The sequence below is a fragment of the Leuresthes tenuis genome, unplaced genomic scaffold, assembly GCF_036924035.1.
Source record: "Leuresthes tenuis unplaced genomic scaffold, fLeuTen1.0.hap1 SCAF_15, whole genome shotgun sequence".
NCBI classification, from domain to species: Eukaryota; Metazoa; Chordata; class Actinopteri; order Atheriniformes; family Atherinopsidae; genus Leuresthes; species Leuresthes tenuis.
The window spans coordinates 23,784,503-23,804,086 of record NW_027325369.1 but is presented as its reverse complement, the minus strand read 5'-3'; the positions used below and the strand labels follow the sequence as shown (position 1 = coordinate 23,804,086).

Sequence of the window (19,584 nt, the reverse complement as noted above, 5' to 3'; positions counted from 1 at the left end):
ATAATTTACGGTGAGGCCAGGGACATGAAATACAACTGAATCCCAAAGCCCATGTTTAATGCTTCTACAGAAAAGACAAGTCACTGACTAATTCCTGGACCAAGAAACAAGAAACATTGTGTATAACAGCTCTGATATGAATACATACATACATACATACATACATACATACATACATACAGACAGACAGACAGACAGACAGACAGACAGACAGACAGACAGACATACATACATTCATACATACATGGATACATACATATATTCATACATACATACATATATATATATATATATATATATATATATATAAATATATACATACATACATTTATACATACATATATACATACATACATGCATACATACATACATACATGCATACATACATACATACAGACATACATATAAACATACATGCATTCATACATTTATACATACATACATGCATACATACATGCATACATGCATACATACATACATACATACATATATTCATAAATACATACATACATACATACATGCATACATACATACATACATGGATACATACATACATACATACCTACAGACATACATACATTCATACATACATACATGCATACATACATACAGACATACATACATACATACATTCATACATACATGCATACATACATGCATACATACATACATACACACATGTATACATACATGTATACATACATACATACATGCATACATACATACATACATGGATACATACATACATACATTTATACATACATACATACATGCATACATACATACATACAGACATACATACATACATGCATACATACATACATCTATACATACATTCATACATACACACATGTATACATGCATACATACATACATGTATACATACATTCATACATACACACATGTATACATACATACATACATGCATACATACATACATACATACATACATACATACATACATGCATACATACATACATACCTACAGACATACATACATACCTACAGACATACATACATGTATACATACATTCATACATACATACATGCATACATACATACAGACATACATACATACATACATTCATACATACATACATGTATACATGCATACATACATGCATACATACATACATACACACATGTATACATACATACATACAGACATACATACATACATACATTCATACATACATACATGTATACATGCATACATACATGCATACATACATACATACACACATGTATACATACATGTATACATACATACATACATACAGACATACATACATACATGCATACATACATACATCTATACATACATTCATACATACACACATGTATACATGCATACATACATACATGTATACATACATTCATACATACACACATGTATACATACATACATGTATACATACATTCATACATACATACATACATGTATACATACATGCATACATACATGTCTACATACATTCATACATACACACATGTATACATACATACATACATGTATACATACATACATATATACATATATGCATACATACATATATACATACATACATGCATACATACATACATGCATACATACATACAGATATACATATATACATACATGCATACATACATACAGACATACATACATATATACATCCATACATACAGACATACATACATACATGCATACATACATGCATACATGCATACATACATTCATACATACATACATACATACATACATACATACATACATACATACATACATACATACATACATACATACATACATGCATACATACATGTATACATACATGTATACATACATACATACATACATGTATACATACATTCATACATACATACATGTATACATACATACATGTATACATACATTCATACATACACACATGTATACATACACACATGTATACATACATACATGTATACATACATACATACATGTATACATACATACATACATACATGTATACATACATGTATACATACATACATACATACATGCATACATACATGTATACATACATTCATACATACACACATGTATACATACATACATACATGTATACATACATACATATATACATATATGCATACATACATATATACATACATACATGCATACATACATACATGCATACATACATACAGATATACATATATACATACATGCATACATACATACAGACATACATACATATATACATCCATACATACAGACATACATACATACATGCATACATACATACATACATGCATACATACATTCATACATACATACATACATACATACATACATACATACATACATACATACATACATACATACATACATACATACATACATACATGCATACATACATGTATACATACATATCTTTGTCTCATAACAGTGTGTGTGTGTTCTCAAAAACACAAGGCGTTTCAGATTGTAAGAGGAGTCCCTGTCTCCATATGTTTTAATTGTGCTGGAACATGTCAAACAGAAGACAAATGTAGTCAACTGTGTTCAGTCTATGAGACATAAAGAGAAGACCAATGAAACCGAGGAAGGCAAGGGGATCATTTTCACAAAGTGCCTTGCTTAAGGCTAACAGACCAAGCCAAGAGAAATATCACCTCAATTGCATTAATTGAGGCCCAACGAAGACGGTGAAAAACAATGACGTAAGAGCAACTGCATTACTCAGGATAGGACGGAAAAACTGGGTGCATCCAATCATTCCACCCTGTAAGCTGTACCATAGCACTTTCCTGTATCTGTTTCTCTCCATTCCATAGAATGACTCCATAAAATACTCAGAAAAATTAAAGACCTTCTTGTAAACATCAGTACAGAAAGACTATCTTTTTTTCCCTTCAAAATATTAAAATGACCACAAAGTGACCTAGACTTTTCAACTTTTTTAATCGCTCTTTAAAAACAGCCAAATCGCTTCTGTCATGGCTAGTTAGTCATGACTTCAAGGGTTTTTTTTTTTGTCACTACATTACTTCTGCTCTAAAAATCATATCCTAAAATTATATTTGTGTTGTAAAGGGAACATAAATGGAGCTTAAATCTGATATGAACTGTGCTGGTGAGAGTTGAAACTCACAAAGGAATCTTTTTGGGGCCCTCTATCGTGCCCTTCTGGGCAGGATTCCTTGATTACTCATCTTCCAATAAAAATCCAGCCAAGTCACTCAGCCTAACAACGTAAACTTGGGTTAAGAAATCATGTTTGGCTCTCCAGGAATGAGCTTCTGTTGAAAAAGATGTTCCCACCAAACATCTTTTGAGTGGTTTGGAAGCAGATACACAGAATAGCTCCGTAAATGCAAACATGGAAGCTTTCCCCTTGATCTGGTTTTATTTTCAACAATTTTGGACGGCGCTGAGTCTAAGTAAGTGAATATTTTGAACTGACACAAATATGAGTTTTCCTGAGTTATAATATAATAGTTTTCATACATATTGCTTTCTTCTGTATAGTATTAAAGTAAATAAACAGACGAGCTGTGCCGCACTTGAAGACGAAAAGTGACCTCTAAATGTTGAATGTGATCAAGAAGGCATTATATTTTCTTTAATCATAAAAAAAAACATAGTAAAACAAACCACAGTCCCTCTTATGTACCTGATGTCTGCAGTGGTCCTGGTCCAGGAACTGATGAGACCTCTGTCTCTGCTGTTGGAGCTGTTGAATAGCAAACTGAAGCTGGTAGTTTCCTTGTGTTGGCTGATAACGCTGCATGGGGTTCATCCCCGGCACCAGACTGGAGGCGTTCTGCATCTGCCCATCCCAAAGACCCTCCTCGTCCCTCAGTGGCCTGTGGCTTAGAGAGTGATGATGAAGAGCAAAGAGTGAAAAAGTGACATTCAAAGTGTCTCTTCTGAATCACTGTAACCTGTATTGCTCAGTGCCATCTGGGTGTCAGCTAAACACCTGCCCTGTAATAAAAACGTACAAAGGTATTTTCCAAAATCATCCAGTGGGAAAATATATTATTAATCAAAACTATTTGGATTTAGAAAAGAAGTAACTGATTCAGCGAGTCCCTCTGCCACAGCAGGTTTGAGATGGAGGCGTGTATTTGATGCCGTTTGTCTGTTAAAATGTAGATGTGTCGTACGCCTTGCTCTGAAGCAAGGACATCTCATTTTGTTAAAGGCCTTTCACCTCAACTCCTCCCTCCTGTCTGTCCTCAGCTGCTCTGCTCCCATCTCTGCTGGGAGGGATTACAGGAGTAAAGTGAAGGAAGTGGAGTTTGTGCAAATAGGGACATGAGATAAGGGACAGGTTTCAGTCACTGATTTATACACACCTGCTTTGTATCGGTCATCCTTGTCATTGTTTGTTGTTGTGTTCAAGTCATGTTCACTTTCCACCATGCCCTGTTGTCTCTTGCATTTAGTTTATTTTAAGGAAACCTGCCTCCATAGCACTTGTGGTTTGGTTGAATACAAGTTTAATTTAGTTTCCCATTAGACTAGCTCCTGTGTGCTACCCGTGCTCGGGTCCTCTCCACACTCACGTCATGACATCTGGTAAAAAGTAGAACAACAACACAGCTCACAGCATCCAAGCCGGTGGCTGATGGGCCCACAGACGCGTCAAATCAAAGTGTGCAAATCCGAGTCAAAGCAGAGGGCAAGCCTGTGGCAAACATGGCCTGAACTCAAAAGCCTTTCCTTCTTGCCTCAGCGCTCCCCGAGCTTCACGTTCCATTCACATCACAAAGCCACAACCTGGAAAGCAAACGTTTGACGAACTGCACAAGTTTGTAACTGGATTATCTGTCATTATAGCTAAGCCCATTGCTGACTTTTTTTTTCTTCCTTTTTGGCCCCTGCTAAAGATCTGAGGTGACCAGCCTCCTCTTGACTCTAAACTGAGTCAATGTAGAGTCTGGTGTGCTGCTGTACAGATACCACCTCAGCCAATAATACTGCCTTAAAGAGCACCACAGGCAGCTGCAAGGAACAATGTAACACTAATAATAAAAGAAAAAAAAGATACAAGATGACAAAAATGTTTTTTAGGAAATTCCTGCCATTTCATGCAATAACATTTGTCCATTGGTCAAGAGTTAAAGAAAACACAGTAGACCTAAAATCACAATAGCTACAATATTTTTAGAACCAAACTATGATAAGCTCTAAAATTAGAATTCAATTAATCTTGAATAACAATGCACACTGTGGGATAATAATCTTGGGTCGCTCTAGTGAAAAAAAAGTTCCTGTCTTGTGTGGCCAAATAAAGACACAAGGGATCTTAAACTCATGTGAACATGCTTTCCACCCATGCATTTCTCACATATCACAGATCACATAATAGCATATATTGCAAAAACAACTGGTGTGACAAAGGGCCAATTCAGTTTTTTTTTTTGAGCTTCTCAAAAGAAAAAAGAAAAGAGGCTTGTCTGTGAACCTTGCAAAGCCAGAGATTCTGCAACGCCAGAAGGCAAAACAAGAACTTCTCCCTTGTTTACTGCAGCGATTTCCTCTAACTTGGCTGCAGTTTGCACGACGGGCCGCAGGGATCGTCGGCGCTACCTTTTTATTAGCATGTGGTCTAAAACAGGCCCTTTAAGGTTGAGAGCTTGTACTTTCCTTGAGTACAGTGTCACTGTAGAACCCCATGGAGGGGTCTTGTCAACACAGCACCACACAAAAAATACTACAGATCAACGGGAATCTTAAAACCAGGAGGAAGTAGCTTTGTCCAGCATAGCAACCATTGAAATACAAAGCAAAAATAAAGACAGAGAAGATCAGTTGTACATCTGAGTTTCTCATCACAGCGCAAGTGTGGACCACCACCTATCCAGGACTTCCCTCCCAGCTGGACTTCTGCTTGTGGGTGTCAGCTTACTCCCCGCTGTGCTCGCCATCCTTTAATATGCTGATATAACTTACTGTTGAACAACTGAGCGGTGCAAGAGCACATGTGCAACATCAATCTAACTCAGAGTGAATGTGGGAAAATGGACTGTTTGAGATGACATCATGCCAGAGTATCTCAAAGCGCTGCCTGGTCAGTATAAACATCAGCCGCGGCAAGAGTGTGAGGGTATTTCCAGCCATTAATCAGTGTTTGTTTGCAATGCTTTACAACAACAACACAACAGAGGAGAGCGCTCCTTCAAATACAAAAAAAAAGGACTAATATTTAGAGATTTGATGAGTGAAGGACTGACAGGCATGTTGATGCTTTTACTGAAACTACCAATGGTCTGTAATACCTTAAACATCCTTATATCTGGATCATGAGCTAAAGTTTACTGCTTTAAATTATACTCTGAAAGAGTAGATTTGATTCCATGACTATCATCAGTGAGAGAAATGAGCAACATGAGTTCAAATTCAGCCTTAACATAATAATAAGAGATTTCCTTATCAGTATATGAGAATTATTTTGCAGAATAATCGTACACACACAGGCCGACAAAACACACCCTCCCATTTACTGCAGGGTTCATTTAGGCACATCTGAGACATAACTAACAAAACTAGCTTTCAAATACCACCTTTAGAAAGGAAAAAAACAGAGGATTTTTAATAGACACTTGAACTTTACGAACAACTACGTTAATTATGAATTAATCTGAAATCTTTTTGTGATTAAGTTGCTATTTTTTTGGTCTAAAAATGTCTGAATCAAACAAACAAAACAAGGCCTTCCTTAGAAATTCAAATGCAGCCACTCGAGTATTCGAAAAAGTTGGGACTGATAACATTTAAAAAAAAAACTTTAAATCAAATGAGCAAATCTTTTAGACTTTTCTCAACTGGACTGATTGTAAATTGTGTTTTACAAAGTCTTTAAGAGAGCATGACTGGACTCTGGATGCAAATGTCTAAACTGTGTGAATACAATAAAGTATTTAATACACTTTTGCTATGCCTGCATAATTAAAGAAAAAACAGATGAATACATATGCCTGAAAATCACGGCCACTTGGATTTCTCATTGCTTGGCCCACAAAAACAGATGATTTGTAAGCAGTTACTTGAAAGTGATGTAAGAGCTCATCATTTTGCACAGCTTCCTGTTTACAAGGCTGATTCTAAAAGTGCAGTTTCCACTGCCTTTTAACGGTTAAACTTCACAGAACATCAATCCAAAACTACTGACAACGAGTTCGGCTTTAAGAGCGCCTGTATCTGCTGAATGATCAAATTTATTCACTGGACTCTGAGTTGTTCTTACATAAAGAGTTCTCCTTCCTATTACCACATCTGGCTCCAATCAGTGAGAATAAAACCTTCTCTTCTTTTAAACTGTAAGGAAAAGAGACATCAGACCAATTTTGTGGGACTTTGTCCTCCATCTAAGAATTTTTACATTTTCACTGGAGTTTTTCTGATTAGGTGGACTGTTGGTTCAGCAAATGGGCGGTCATGAAATCCTTTGGAATGGTATGTCCTTACAATATTCAACCAAATAAAACACCAATCTAGCAGAGTATTGAACAGAACTAAAAATACCCTGTACAAGCAGGGCTGTGGTATTCCTCATTTCATGGAGCTGGGGCAAATATAACACTGCAAAGATAATAGTTTTGTAGCGATTTGTACGTTTCGGGGGAAGAAAACAGGGAGGACATTTTTGTGGTCAGGTGACACGTAGCTCAGAGAAGTTTTTATTTAACTAATGCAAATGGTGAGAACCCGACAGAACCAGCTGCTCGCTTAATAAAAGACTTACATGGAGGTCCACCACAAACTAAAAACTCAGCTTGTTCGAGCAAACCAAAGCCATAGCAGGTACTTATTTACCAGGTTCAACAAGAAAAATAGACAAAATTAGCAACAGGCGAGGACAACAATCGTTTTTAAGTTCTCCATCTTGACCTCTGGATGTTTGACTGTCTTCATTGTGAGTGTTTTGATTAGCTCACATCACTTCACAAGTGCTCTGAATGGAATTCTTCATAAACGTACCAAGATGTCCAACACCGGAAGTGGTCACTGTAACTGTCAGGGCACGAGCACATGGTGCATGGTTCAAAGCCCTTTGATTGTCAGCACACAGGGTTTAGGCAGGAGTTCTGAGAGTGCTGATGCAGCATACCTGTTAGATCCTGGCAGCAGCACTTCAAAGAGCCGTGCTACTCTTTGAAACCCATCACACTTCACCCCTGTGGTTGCAAAAAGAGCCAGTATGCTTAACAGTTTCAGTATGTTTGGCACAAACCATCAGCCCAAGTGCAGGGGGAGGGGACTCAGGAAATTCTGTGTTTTAAGAAACAGAGTCGGGATGAAATCAAGACAATTTATCCTAATATCTTGTTAAAAACATTTCAGTACAATAATGCCAAACCAAAGGCTGAGGCACAAGAGCTTTTTGTGTAACAGGCCAGTTTCTCTCTGAATGTAGGAATTATTATGCTGAAATGTGAAAAGCTGAAAGGTACACCCGTACTAACATTTATTCTTTGATGAAAGAAGAACGAAAACAACATATGGAAATGAAATGTCTAAATTCACATAAGAAAAATGTGATCCATCACAGCACTGGATCACTCAAAATGTGATTTCTGTTTCCACCGTGTCATATAAAAGTTAGATGAAGCCATCTGTAAAATTATAAAAATCTATTAAAAGTCTCTTCTTGGTTTGTGGAAATAAAAACATTTTAAAAAGGGAAACGGCCAGACATTCCTGGAATACCCTGACAGCTCGATACATTTAAGGGCTGGACTGGAAAAACAGAGTCCAAGACCAGGGCCAAGCTGTCTGAGACATTGCCACTCACGTATTAACAGAAAAAGAGAAGAGGAGACTGCTGACACTTACCCCTCGTTGAATTATACCTTCAATCACGTGCGTGGGTATAATCCCTGCCTGCTGCCAAACACCATGACAATATCATCATTTTCTGTCCTTCTGTTTCCTTCCTCCTCTTCTCATAATAATTTGACAGGGGTGAGGAAGGGGGTGAGGAAAGGGGAATTTGTGCACAGAGGCGAGACAGACTTTGTGGGTATTGACATTGCTCCACAGCCTCCAGCACTCCTCCAACACAATGTTTTAAGCTGCCAGCATGCTTTACACACTGAAGGTTCTCTGCAGCCAATTTTACTGCTACTTAGTTCCACAAAGCCCAATTAAAAATGGAACAAAATGCCCATTTCCAGGCACAGAGTTGAATTAGCCTGCCTAGAGGGGCGTTGGCGCACCACAATTCTTTTCCAAAGACCAACAATCTTCAATCTAGAAATTCGACAGAGACCATTAAAAAGGCCTTTAGACTCTATTGAGTGTGACCAAATAGGCTACCACAATTTAAGTGTCTAAAGTAAAGTGAAAATAAAATAGATTATACAGAAAATCCTCAGGACAGTAATTTGGTCAAAGGGAATCAGATTTAAAACCTGGACAGCTTTCCTAAAGCCAACACCAATATCCATCTCAAGTATGAAAAAAGAAGCCTCCCTACAATTAAACACAGTGTTTTCCCACTTTAAGCCTCATCACAGGTCCTGATAAACAAGAACGTGTGCTGCCTCAAGCATCTGCACACACAGCATCTCAAAATTGGATCTGTCAAGGGAGAGATGCGCTGTTTACCTTGGCATTAAACCCAAGGGACACTGTAAGATGCTGTCGCCTACGTGTTGTCTCAGGGAGCAGCAAATATAAAGCAGCACACATGAGCACAATGGTGAAACGTAGGACTGAGGCAGCAGAGATGAAGTGCGAGTAAAAGTTTGGTGATAGAAAAATAACTGATTCGAAAGGAGCCAAGTGGCATGAACGAGTTGTTTTAACAGATTCTCACATGACTACATGCACTCACTTGTTGCGTTTCTGTCATCAAGAAACTCAAAAACCTTAAGTTTACAGGAGAAGAGCTCACCTTACCAAGAGCATGAATTCTACGACAAATCCAAAATGTATATGTATAGAATATTAAATATGCTGAAATTGTAGAGGAATTATCCACAATTCATCAAAGTGATGGCACAAGAGGAGATGGGATTTGGTTACGGGATATCTGAGATTTACTGTGTGGATTGATTTCTGTGCAGAGTTTGGCACTGAATGTTGTTCTCAAATTCGTCTGTTGGGGGTGAAATTCAATCTCAACACCTTCAAAACTGTTTGAGACAGATGAGGGAGATTATTTTGCAATTACATGCGAGTAAATCTGGTGTGCACACCCTGCAAATGGATGAAGTAGGGTGCATCCTGTGGCCAGAATTTAAAACTTTTGAAACAAAGACAGCATATCCATATATTCTCTTAGGGATAGGAAAACTGTTTTGAACAAATTTTACCTGGATAATTGAACCATATCATTAAAAACCCATATCAGACCAATGTTATTCAAAGCAGATAATTGTTATATGTTAATAGATGTCTGCGGGGACCTTGAATAACCTTGTTTTTGCTGCATTTCCTTGAACTCACCCTGTGCTGCGCAGCTGATCTTTTCCACAGTGAATAGCTCTCACAGGCCCTTGGCTTGCAGCAGCTTTAGGGTTCGGTGTGAAACTTTCTCTGCTCAGCCCCCTGTTAGCCAGGTTCAGGTTGGTCAACTGTAAACAGAAAGGCACACTTGAATGTACTGTCATTACACTTGTTGCATGAAAGCACTCAGCAACTAAAACTCTTTTTATGTCACCAGCTACCAGCGAACGCCACATCTAAAGAAATAGCCTTATTCCTCCGCCCAATAACCACTTCTGTTTCTTGTATCTCTGCGAAATGTACACACAGCACATGGCGCAGCTCCTCTCTGTTTAGCACTAAATCTAGCTGTCCCCTCCTCCTCCTCCTCCTCCTCCTCCATCATCCTTAACAGAATCAGTTATCATGACTCCCCAGGCCTAAAGTGTTTGGAACCGCATCAGCACTTCTGTAGAGAATGCACTTCTGTGCTACTCTGTCCTCTCCGGAGAATTATGTTCAGTGAAATCTAATGGGAAAATTAATCATCCCGCTGTGGTATTTTATTTACTTTATTTCCTCCTGTGCGCTATATGTGCCATGGGAAAATTGTAGAGCTGCCAAGCCTTGCACGTTGTAAAAGAAAAATGTGTCAGCATGTTGTTGCACAGCCACAGCTCTAGTTTACTTGTTAAGATACATCGGCCATATTCTTAAAATGTGTTTAATTTATTGTGAATGTACAATATGATATAAATATACCATGACAAATCTTCTGAGAGTCACAGTAACTATGCTCCCCCATCGTGTTAACTGTCTCTAGTTTATTATTTGTGTATTATAAGGCTGTCTTCATAGTGTGGGCATAAACATACTCACAAACTGGTGGGATCCACCATCATGTCAGTGCATCACTGAACAGGAGTAGGATGGTGATGGTGACCATGCCTGGTTTTACTCAATTTCAGTCCCTTTTTCTGTTTATATGGCCAAGCATGAGAGTGAGTAATTACTTAAACCCCAAGGTCAACTGTGCACCCCAGCGTTGTTCATGTTTACAAAGTTCTCCATTTAGCCCGGCAATGATTTAATGACTTAAAATCTGAGCCCTAAAAAAAAAAACTGTATGTTCTCTGAGCCTTTAAGAGCCAAACACTGGAGCATTTGACTAAGCTCCTGCCATGCCCTGGATTAACTACCCCAAGAAAATACAGCAAACACTTTTCAGATAGACAGAATAATGTACAGTCAGAAGGAAGCTATAAAAGCTACAGTCTGTGTGGTCTAGTGCCATCACAAAAAACTCTGACAGGAAAAAAAAAGAAGGAAAAAATGTAGCGAAGCAGAGGAGGAGGTAGAGGAGAAAGACGAGGGAGGAAAGGTTGAGGGGCTCCCAAAGCTGAAGGCCAAACCATTGGGGAATATAGGACAAGGTGGTGATGGAGCCAGCCAAGCTGCCACTCCTCTGCTCAGTGCCAATTTGCCACATTCCTCTATTTATAAGCTTCAATTACCACAAAAAAGTGGCTGCCTGTTAAGTATCAACAGAAAACACTCCCCCATGGTGCATCTGATAATGAGACCTCACACGGAGCTGAGGCTTGATGCGGCTCACCACTGTTTAGGCCGGCCAGCTTCAAAATGCAGTTCCAGACCTACCCCCACAGTAGCCCCAGCCCACAGGCTGCAGGCGAGCTGAGGGCTGAAGGTGCGCGGTACGAGGCAGCAGACCCTCCGGCTCCAACAGGTCTGTTGAAAGAATGAGTGGCTAGATGCCGCTCATCAGCATGGGGTCTGAGCCAGATTTACGCATCAACAAAGAGAAATATCAAAGACCTCACAGTGAGAGGCTGCTGCAGAGGGGCCGGATTCCTCTTCCGTACATGAAACACCACACAGATCGGCTTACAGTTGCTTAATAACTTAGCATAATCTCTAACTCAAAGTAGCTAAAGTTGTGGAGTACACTAAAGCACAATAAGCTTACATGTTGTGTCAGCAGGTTAATGTGACTGGAGCTGGCATAGTGGCGAGCAACCTGCTTATCTGCCAGTTTCTGCAGGGCTGAGATGAAGGCCTGCTGGTTAGACTGTGCCTGGGCAGACAGAGAGTGCAACTCTTTGAAAGCCCCCACTGAGTTTGACTTGAGATTGCTGGAACTGCTCCTCCTGATCACTGAAAAAGCAAAAGCAAAAGCTGATGACATTATTGGAAATTTGGTTGTAACGCCACATGTAAGGGAGTAAGCTTACCTTGTCCTGCAGATGTGGGTCTAGAGAGCTTCTGGCTATAGATTTGCGTGGCACTTGGGACTGAGGAGGCTTTTCCAGAGCTGGATGTGTACATAGTAAAAGATTTAATCCTTCTGAGCACCTGGTTTGATGCTGAAGTGGAGCCAGTGGGCGTTGCAGTCCACATAACTCTTGGGGGTTGTGTGATCACAGGGACAGAGGTGTATGCAGGAGGGTCAGAATGGTTCTCTGAATGGTAAAAGTGAGACTTTGCCAAGGACTGTGCATAAGACGGAGGCTGAGGAGGTGGTGGCGGTGGCGGGCAGTGAAGAGGAACAGATGCTGGATCATGAGAGCAGTGCTGCAGATGAATGTGCGTGCAGTCTAAAGTCAGGGGAAAACCGGAGGCGTGCTGAGACGACTGGACATCTGGCTGAGTTTTACCTGTCGTAGCCTCTGCCTGTTGTTCTGCAGGCAACACAGACGACTGACTCTCCGTGGCCTTGATGTCTGGGTCACTGCTGAGTTTCCCTGTCGAGAGCGAAGACTCTGAAGCACTCGAATCCTCCTTGGCCACAGGCAGAGCTGTTCAAAGGGGGAAAGAAGCCAGAGCTCTGTTATCATCGGTTAGCCATTCCTCAGCTCTGACACACATTTGTTTTCCCACAATGAGCTCTAATCATTTGAAGCTGACCTGCTCTTCACCTCATATGATTCCCCCCCCCCCCCCCCCCCCCCCTCCCTCTTTTTTGGGTTTTAAAACATCAACAATTTCTGTTTACTGCGCTTCAATGATAAAGAATTAAACACAAACCAGACATATTAACAGAAAAACATGGACGGATCTCACGTTTGGAATTCTCCCTGTTGCCTGAATCTTCTGGGAAATTCATGTCATGAATGTCTTTCTTTACACCCCTGACTTTAGTTCCAAGGAAGACGGTGGCCGATTTATTTTTCTGTGTATAGAATGTCAGTACTTCCTCCAGATCATTTTCACTGTAAGTGAAAAAAAGAAAAGAAAAACAAGATGTGAATGAATATACCAGACTGAGATCACTCTCCAGTCGGTAACATGTACTGATGGAGTAAGCGAACGAAAGTAAGAGAGCATTCAAATGCACTAACCTCGCTGTAGAAATGTACTCTCGAAATACACTGTGATTAACACAATGCTCCTCGTCGATTTTCTCCTGTTTTTTCAACATCTGCTCAGTTTCCTAAGAAGAGAAGAAAAAGGCAGCTGTTATACTTGGCTGTAAGTAGCACACAGTCACCGGTGTTGCACTCCACACTCCAAACTGTATTTCAGTGATTAAACTCGGTTCTGGGAAGGGTTACCTGGTTGTAACAGTGGATAAACTCTCCTAACTGGTGGGACAGGATGCATCTGCGGTCTTGGAGTGGAAGCTGGCGATTGGGCAAAACAACCTTTATGTTCTGCTGAAGATTACTGGCAGCTCTTCTCAGGAAGCGGATCACCAGCTCCTGTGCAGACAAAACACATGTCTGAAAACACTGTCATTACCTGCTATTGCACAAAATCACTGACTCATAATGTTGCACTTTAAGACGTTTTTTTTTCCTTTCAGGGTTCAACTCCTTTTCAAAAACTAGGACTTTTAAACTAAGGGGATAGAGATCGTTTGGAGTCCACACTGACTTTCCTGAACTGTTTGAGGTTAGTGGTGATGATGATGATATATGCTGTTACAATGCAGACTTTCCAATCAGACTCACTTATGCAGTCCGGGTTTTCCTTCGATGTGGCCACAAATGTCTCATTCACATTTCAGCTACAGCCGTATTACACATGAGTGACAGTATAATTATAAGGAAAATAAAGTACATACTAAGGAAACAATGCTTCGGGGTATTCCACCCCTTCTAATTATTAGTAAAAGAAGATTTAAAAATGCTTAAAAATGTACCATTTGGTCGTTGTCCTTCTCGGGCCAAGCTGGCACGGTGTTGGCTCTGTTCTCTGCTAACAACCTTTGCTGGACCCGCTGCAAGTAAGAGGAAAAAGCTATTCGGGCCTGCACTTTGCTGAAGAGGAGAGTCAAAAGCAGAGCAGAAAAACACCGTCAAAAACCGCCGAGGTGGAGAAAGGTGCAACAGCAGTTTCAAGATGATCCAAGATTACAGACAGATAGCATCGCAATCCAACAACACGAGAACTTAAAGGCTGGACAAATTTATGTTGGAAGAGAAAAACAGATATGGTGTATAAGGGCAGATACTTCTGTAAAAGAGTTTAAGTGGTGGAGCTCCTGAAGTCCTGGTGTGGTTCAACAATCCCCTTAAACCATGTTCTGTGTCTGTTAGAGTTAGAAGACAGACCCCATATACCAAATGCATCACAAGATAGATGATCACAGGACTGTTCTGATATGCTGGAAAGGGGCTTAATGAACTGGGAAAATGCACAGGTTGAGACAGAAAGGCAGCATAGAATGAGGGTTCACATACAAACTGATGAAGATTGAAGTTTTGCATTTACATGGTATATACAGTACATTTACTGAGCAGCTTGACTTGTGTTTTGTGTCATGTTTTTGAGTAATGTTTATGGTCTTGGCTGGGACCCTGAAGGAGTTAGCGTTTCATCTGCGTATGTGCTGTGCTGCCAAAATGTTCAGTTTGCTTTATTTCTGACTTTGTTGTTGTTTCTGATGTTTTTTTGTGCGTGTGTTAAATAAATGGATCCTTTTCAGTTGGAATCTGTGATAAATCTGCTACAACAGTGAGAACAAGCAGTTGGAGTCAATCCAGCTGCTGCCATGTATCCCGGGAAAAGTGAACAAACAAAAACAGGCATGTGTTTCTATCTGACAAAAGATGCTGACAGACGCTGTAACTTGTCCTCCATCAGTATGATAATGATAAACTGTCATCGTGTCCCAGGATACCCTTTAGTGAGCGATATCAGAACACTGATGTTGAAAACATTTTTTTAATAAAAGCTGTCAAACACAAACAATGATATGCCGTACTATAATTTCCAAGCTTTGTGCACAGCCCCGGCAAGCACTGAGGAATTTCTACAAACTCAGACTTGTTGTTGCAATTCCTTCACAAATTATAATTTCACTCACTCGTTTAAAATCGTCAGGAGAGTGCAGTGTTTGGTGCAAGTATGAGTGCGTACAGCTTATCGTGCTTCTATGTTTGGGGCGGCGTGTTGTAGAATTCTTCGTTTACAGTAGAAATGTCCATGAAGTTGGAAACCTTAGGTAAAAGTCAGCTTTCAGCTTCCACGGCAGAATCAGCTATTACTATTGCAAACCTGCAAGATTAGAGCTTGAGCATCAATAAGCTGCCCACATCTTAAGACTAAATGAGCCATCTGGTCCCTTCAATTGATAAACCATGTGAAACTGTTTTTTTTAAGCCAATATGTGGGTGGCTGTGTTTTTTGGCACAGAAAGATTTAATAAAAAAGCAATGACATTTGCTGAGTACCAGGAAGCAGTTCAGAGGCAGCAGTTTAGCCTGTTGTGAGGAATTAGAACCTGTAGGTCTATCTGTATTCTGTCTCTTGGTTTTAACGTGGTAACACAGGGAGACAAATGTACTTCTAAAACAAACCAATAAAATATAAACCATGGTCTGAAGTTCTTCACATCCCCTCAAGTCAATGCAGCTTCATAATTATTCTTATTAAATGGGGAAGACTGGAAATGTGAGGGAAATGGAAATACAGCAAGGGAGGAAGATGAGGGCAGCAGCCAACATGAGCGGCAGCCCAGAATACAGACTGACCTGAGGTCCCACCCCTGCTGAAGGATGTTGAGCAGGTTGACTGTGGGCCTGGCACCATGCATGGCTGCCTCTGAGCTGGACAGAGCCTCGCTGTGGCGGCACTCCAGTGGTGTGGCCACTTGTTTTCTTTGCTCTGTTACCAAAGCCCTGTGTGAGACTGGCTCAAGAAGCTGTTTCACCTCCTGTCTTTCCTCCTGAGCACACTCCTCTGCCTCCTGACCGCCATTCTCAGTCAGGGAGGCCTTGGATTCCTTCCCTGAGGTATGCAGCAGTGCAAGGAAAGACAAATGTCAGTTGCATCACTGGCATTTTGGATATAACATACGCTTAGGCTTGAAATAGGCTTTTTATTGTTGCTGCAAAGAAATGAAATCATTCAGAGTCACATTTCGCCAACCTTACAATGACTCTGGAGAGTTATTTATTGGAACCAAAAGTGCATTAGCATGTGATGTTGACCCACTAGCTGCAGTCACAGTTTTCTGAACTAAGGCACAATACACCAGACCTACCCGATTTTTTCTTCCTTGCAGTGGAGCGATGAGTCAGGTGGCGCTGTCTCCTCTTTCTTGCCTCAAGAGACAGCAGCTTCCTCTCGTACTGGACAACGTGACAGCTATGGACTGTGTCCACCTGCAGCTGCACATTCCCGTTCACATTCCTTAAAGACAGAGCCAGATGTGTCAACGCATTGGTAATAACAACAGCAATGGTGATTCATATGCAGAAAATCAGCAATTACAAAGCAGAGAAAAGCCTGTAATTTCTGAGCCAGTTCTGAAAACTATTAGTGAGGTTGAGTGGCCCTTCCAGAGGCTTGATGGTCTAAAGCAGAGAACGTGAATGGAAAAATATAACAGTAACTGAGGTCTCACAGCAACAACCACCCCCCTAATCTTGTTACCCAAAGAATATGAAATAATAATGGTTGGATGTAACTGGGGGACTAAAATCTGGTCAGTGAGGGTGACAGTGATAGAGTCAAAGCTGTGTTTAAAACCTGAACGCTTTCATCAAATCAAATCATCTAAATGCATGTAGTTTTATAATAACAAAGATGTGGTTCAGTAAAAAAGGATCGTCGCCACACACATTTGGTGCGAGCTGGAAAAGTTGATTGTGTGCTTCATCTTTTCAGCTGTTCCCCTTACCTATCCAATCTAGGGATAAAACAAACACCACGTTAAAATCCAGGCATTTCCACAAACTGATGGAGAGATCTATTCCCTACTCCCAACCACAATGGAAATGCTTACCTTTCATGGAAAAGTCTGTTTGCCAGCATGAAGTTCATTGACGTCTTGGACTCCAGATATCCACTGGGAGAAGAAGATAATAGGAAAAGTATAAGAATCATAATGGCAGGGGCCTCAGTGAGCCCTGACCTCCTTATTTGTGGCTAATGAGTTAAGACGAGGCCTCTGTGATGCAGCAGCTATGGAGAGCGGTTGCTATTAAATGTGGCAATATTTTCCCAGACCGCTCAATAATATGCTTTTAAAAATGCCACAAAATCCCTGCTGCTTACACAGCCATGGATCTAATCAAGCAACAAATCCTCATATAGGCATATAAATTGTAGGAACAAAAATGGATTTCCTCTCTAAAGAGGGGCATTTCAATATAGAGTCACCCCGGGGTCATTTTGTGGAACGCAACACACCAAGTTCTATAAATATCTTCCAACAAGCAATCGCCAGTTACTTTATTTGTCTGGATGTTGGTGTACTTATGGTCAGGAGGAGCTCTATGGTCTGGTTTTAAGATGATGATTCCATTAATTCATAATTAGACCCATTTTATCTGAGGACAGTATTACTAATGAGTGGCAACACAGACAAAAACTGGACTGCAGGTTATCGGTCGGTTCTTTCTTAGCTCCGGTTACCCATAGAGCTCCCATGTATCTGCAGTAGGGAAGATCCTTACGAAACCTCCTCGTCGCTCATACTCTTCCTTTATCCTCCTCAGCATTTTGATCTAAATTAGAGACAGAAAACAAAACACAGTTTCTAAAAAAAGGAACATTATTATGAAGTCAGTACTCCCAGAATCTTTCAAGCCTGTCTCACCTCCTCAGCGGTCAAACTCAGAGTGCTGTCTCCATGGCTGTGTTTAGCGCCTTGCTTGTCTTTAAAACCCTCTGCTTCTGGGTTCATGGTTGATGTGGGCCTCTGTCTCTAAAGGATAAGATCAGCGACAGCAATGGACAGGATGTTGTGCAAATAGTGAATACTTTTCATAAATCAATACAAATAGCAGTAATGAATTGTGGGCAGAGTTCAGTGTCTTGCCCAAGGACTATTTGACATGGAGCATTATTTGACAACTATTTGACAACGAACCACCAGCTGACTGCTTTTCTTTCTGAGCTACAGCCACCCAGTTCCATGAGCGCTGATTACAAGCTGATAAGAAACTGTATGGTTCCTCTTCTCTCGTCTTTAGTCCAGAGGATGTGGCATTTCCAAAAAAGCAAAAGATTTCAATTTGAATTTCACTTATAATAACCTTTGTCCCAGTGAAGACAGTGGTGTTGCTGGATCATGTTCACATATGGCCTCTTCTTTGCATGACAGAGCTTTCACATCCATTTGAGGATGGCACAGTGATTTGTGCTCGCAGTCAGTGATTCTGGAAATGTTTCTGAGCTCATGCAGTGAGACACAATCATGCCAGTTTTATTCGAATATTGATTTTCAACCATGTTCCTTGAGAACAGAGATGTCTCCATATTCTTAGGAACTTCTAATGACATCATACTCTGTAGATGATGGAACATTTAAAGCCTTATTCTGAAATTGCGCCACAGTTGACAAACTTTTTTCGCAGATTGCTGAACCTCTGTCCATCTTTACTGTGGAGAGCCTCTCTAAGGTGCTCTTTTCAAACACAATCATATTACTGATCTGTTACCTTTCAGCCTATTTTGTTGCCTCTGGCTGATTCTTTTCAGTACAACTTACTTTTTCAGCCTTTTGCTGCCCCTGTCACCACTTTTTTGAGATTTGTTGGTGTCAGCAAATTCAAGCTGCGCTGATATATCTCATGAAACAATAAAATGTCTCACTTGCAGCATTTGATGTGTTTTCTGGGTTGTGTTCTGGTTTATGAGATATGCAAATCATTGCAATATGTTTCTATTTACATTTTACACAGCCTTCCAAATTCTTTGGAACT

The 19,584-nt window shown here is 40.3% G+C and overlaps 1 protein-coding gene across 2 annotated transcripts in view; it reads right to left on the bottom strand.

Moving 5' to 3' along the window:
• ttll5 (tubulin tyrosine ligase-like family, member 5) overlaps positions 1-19,584 on the bottom strand; it is a 54,734-nt gene that overhangs the window by 11,401 nt on the left and 23,749 nt on the right. Inside the window, exons 16-28 of one of the 2 annotated variants that reach the window (XM_072366128.1) lie at positions 18,477-18,584; positions 18,293-18,384; positions 17,661-17,723; positions 16,917-17,065; positions 16,405-16,660; positions 14,571-14,688; positions 13,981-14,127; positions 13,768-13,859; positions 13,490-13,638; positions 12,661-13,224; positions 12,396-12,583; positions 10,430-10,557; positions 3,642-3,840 (exon numbers count right to left, since the gene is read on the bottom strand). In XM_072366128.1, coding sequence (XP_072222229.1) covers positions 3,642-3,840; positions 10,430-10,557; positions 12,396-12,583; positions 12,661-13,224; positions 13,490-13,638; positions 13,768-13,859; positions 13,981-14,127; positions 14,571-14,688; positions 16,405-16,660; positions 16,917-17,065; positions 17,661-17,723; positions 18,293-18,384; positions 18,477-18,584 — 2,253 coding nt within the window. The remainder of the gene's footprint in view (positions 1-3,641; positions 3,841-10,429; positions 10,558-12,395; positions 12,584-12,660; positions 13,225-13,489; positions 13,639-13,767; positions 13,860-13,980; positions 14,128-14,570; positions 14,689-16,404; positions 16,661-16,916; positions 17,066-17,660; positions 17,724-18,292; positions 18,385-18,476; positions 18,585-19,584) is intronic. The other variant, XM_072366129.1, reaches the window with a different exon arrangement.